General features: G+C 44.3%; 1 protein-coding gene across 1 annotated transcript; it reads right to left on the bottom strand.

Annotated features, from left to right (window-relative positions):
* Positions 1 to 1,686: 1,686 nt before the first annotated feature.
* On the bottom strand, positions 1,687 to 2,634 carry LOC103751339 (olfactory receptor 12D3-like). Its single transcript, XM_008854720.1, has one exon. It carries the CDS (start codon positions 2,632 to 2,634, stop codon positions 1,687 to 1,689), a length of 948 nt encoding a protein of 315 aa, XP_008852942.1.
* Positions 2,635 to 2,733: the final 99 nt, after the last annotated feature.

Here is a 2,733-nt window from a genome sequence, read left to right on the forward strand (position 1 = left end):
CCAACCAAGGCCCAGAGAGGGAAAAACTGTTTTAATCATTATATGTAGTTCTACTGGGGAATGACACCATCTTTCTCTAGAATCCTATGGAGCCTGTACTACAACCCTCCTGGTAGGTCTCTGCATAGATGGCTCATGACAGTTTTTAAAATATATTCATTATTTTTATTTTGTATGTATGAGTGTGTAGCCTGAAGGTATGTAAGTACACCCATGTCATGCAATGACCTCAAAGATCAGAAGAGAGCATCCAGATCCCCTGAAATTGAAGTTATGGACAGTTAGACATCATGTGGGTGATGTGTGTGTCTGTGTATATTTGTGTGTCTTTTTTTGTGTATGCATCTCTGTTTATGTGTATGTGTGTATTTTTGTGTGTATGTGTGTATGTTTCTGTGTGCATGTGTCTGTGTATATGTGTGTATCTGTGTGTCTCTCTGTGTATTTTTGTATGTATGTGCATGTGTGCATACTTGTGTATGCATCTGTGGTGTGTATGTGTATGCATTTGTACTTGTGTGTACATCTGTTTGTGTGTCTGTGTATGTGTTTGTGTGTGCGCTTGTATGTGCATCTGATTTGTGTATATGTGTATGCATGTGATTCTGTGTGTTCTTGTGTGTGTTCATCTGTTTTTGTGCATGTGTATGACTGAGAAAAGAGTATAATGACTTCTGCCAAGTAAACACACACAACACACACATATACATACACACAAAACACACTGAAACACACACAGACACATGCAACTACTTGGAATTAGAAGGAATCCCACAGATTGCAGGAACCAATCTCCTGACATATATCATGTGCAAATTTGGGGTTCAGAAATGATCAACCTCATTCCTATATTGCTGCAAATCTGGGGTCCCTAGCAAAAATTCAGGTTTAATATGCGTTAGACTGATTCCTGGAACTCAGAAAAGTGCTATACTTATGATTTCAGTTTTTCACAGAAAAGGGCACACATGAGAAGAGCCAAAGGTCAGCACAAGGGTGAGCCCTGTGAGGTTCTTGCACAAAGCTCCCTTATCTTAAGTTGCATAATCGTCCCAAACATCAGTGCTCAAACATGTGGACCTCTCATTGGTGTCAAGTCTCTACTGAGGCCTACTTCTACAGACTCGTATATTGGATGGTGGGCTTCACACCTAAACTTCATTTCTAGCCTCCCTCACTGGAAAGTCTAATCATACAGCATTTCTGTCATGACCAGCCTCCTATCTGAAGCTGTCTTGGAGACCACATGAATCCTATCATGAACATAAACTCAGGTGTGAGCCAAATGGCTCATGAGTTACAAAGATACTGTGTCACTTGGGATATTCCTAGGGTTTTAAGAGCTGTGCCAAGAACTGAGGGCAAAGAGAAGACAGGTTCCCTAGTATATGTCAGGAACCTGGCCTTATCCCTCTCCATCCCTTTGCCTTCTTTTAGAACTCCACAGTATGCCATTACCCTGGTACACTTGCTGTGGATGTTGTGTAGCCCCCGTCAGACTAAAACTTAAGTTTTTAAAGTACTGTATAATTGTTTTGTTCATTCCTGTGTTTTGAACTTACTGCCCTGGTTGATATATGTTCAAAAATCCTGAGAGAAAAAAAAGAAATCAAATGAATTCATCATTTATTAGAGTGGAGCCATGAAAGTCTTCATGCACATGAAATGGAAGCCTGACTGGTCTCTTTAGTGTAGCTGGGAGTCTTTAAAAGACTTCCTGCTAAAGGTCTTCTTCAGGGCCAACATCACGTCTCTATTCCTAAGGGTGTATATCAATGGGTTCAGCACTGGGGTGACTGCGCTGTAGATGATGGCCACCAACCGGTCCTCACTCATGGAGGAGGCTGAAGCAGGACGGATGTATGTAAAGCCCACAGGTCCATAGAAAAGACAAACCACCATAAAGTGGGAGGCACAAGTGGAAAGAGCTTTGTGGAGCATCCTGCAGGACCGGTTCTTGAACAGAAGGAAGGCCATGATGTAGAAGTAGGAGAGAAGTGTGAGGAGGAAGGCCCCCATGGATATGCTGCCTGTGACCACAGAAAGAAGCCACTGGTTCAGCACTGTGCTGCCACAGGCCGCTTCCAAGAGGGGTTTTACATCGCAGAAGAAGTGATTGAGTGTCTTCGAGCCGCAAAAGTTCAGGTGTGCCGTCATGACAGAATGCATCAGCGCATAGAAGAAGCTGATGAGCCAGGCCAGGGCTGCCAGCAGGATGCACAGCTGGGGGTTCATGATGGTGGTGTAGCGGAGTGGACTGCAGATGGCCACGAAACGGTCAAAGGCCATCACTGCCAACAGGATGGCCTCCGTGCTTCCCAGAAAGTGGAAGAAGTGCAACTGAGTGATGCAGCCAAGGAAGGAGATGGCCCTGCGCCTGGAGATGAGGTTGGCGAGAACCTTGGGAAGAGTCACAGAAGAGTAGCAAATATCCAGACAAGACAGGTTTCCCAGGAAGAAGTACATGGGGGAGTGGAGTCTTTGTTCCAGAGTAACAATCACTAATATTGCTCCATTTCCAACTAAGTTCGTCAGGTAAATTATTAAGAACATCACAAAGAAGACGGGCCACAACTCCTGAACACTGGTCAGGCCCAGCAGGAGGAACTCACCCACTGCACTGGCATTCTCCATTACTGGGGGAAATTCAAAATAAGTGACTCAGTGTTTTCTGAATTTTATATCCTATACTGAGTGAAGCAGAAGCCAGCTTCACGGAGGAGCCTTGGAGGA

Source organism: Nannospalax galili, unplaced genomic scaffold, assembly GCF_000622305.1.
Source record: "Nannospalax galili isolate Female #2095 unplaced genomic scaffold, S.galili_v1.0 scaffold2147, whole genome shotgun sequence".
NCBI classification, from domain to species: domain Eukaryota; kingdom Metazoa; phylum Chordata; class Mammalia; order Rodentia; family Spalacidae; genus Nannospalax; species Nannospalax galili.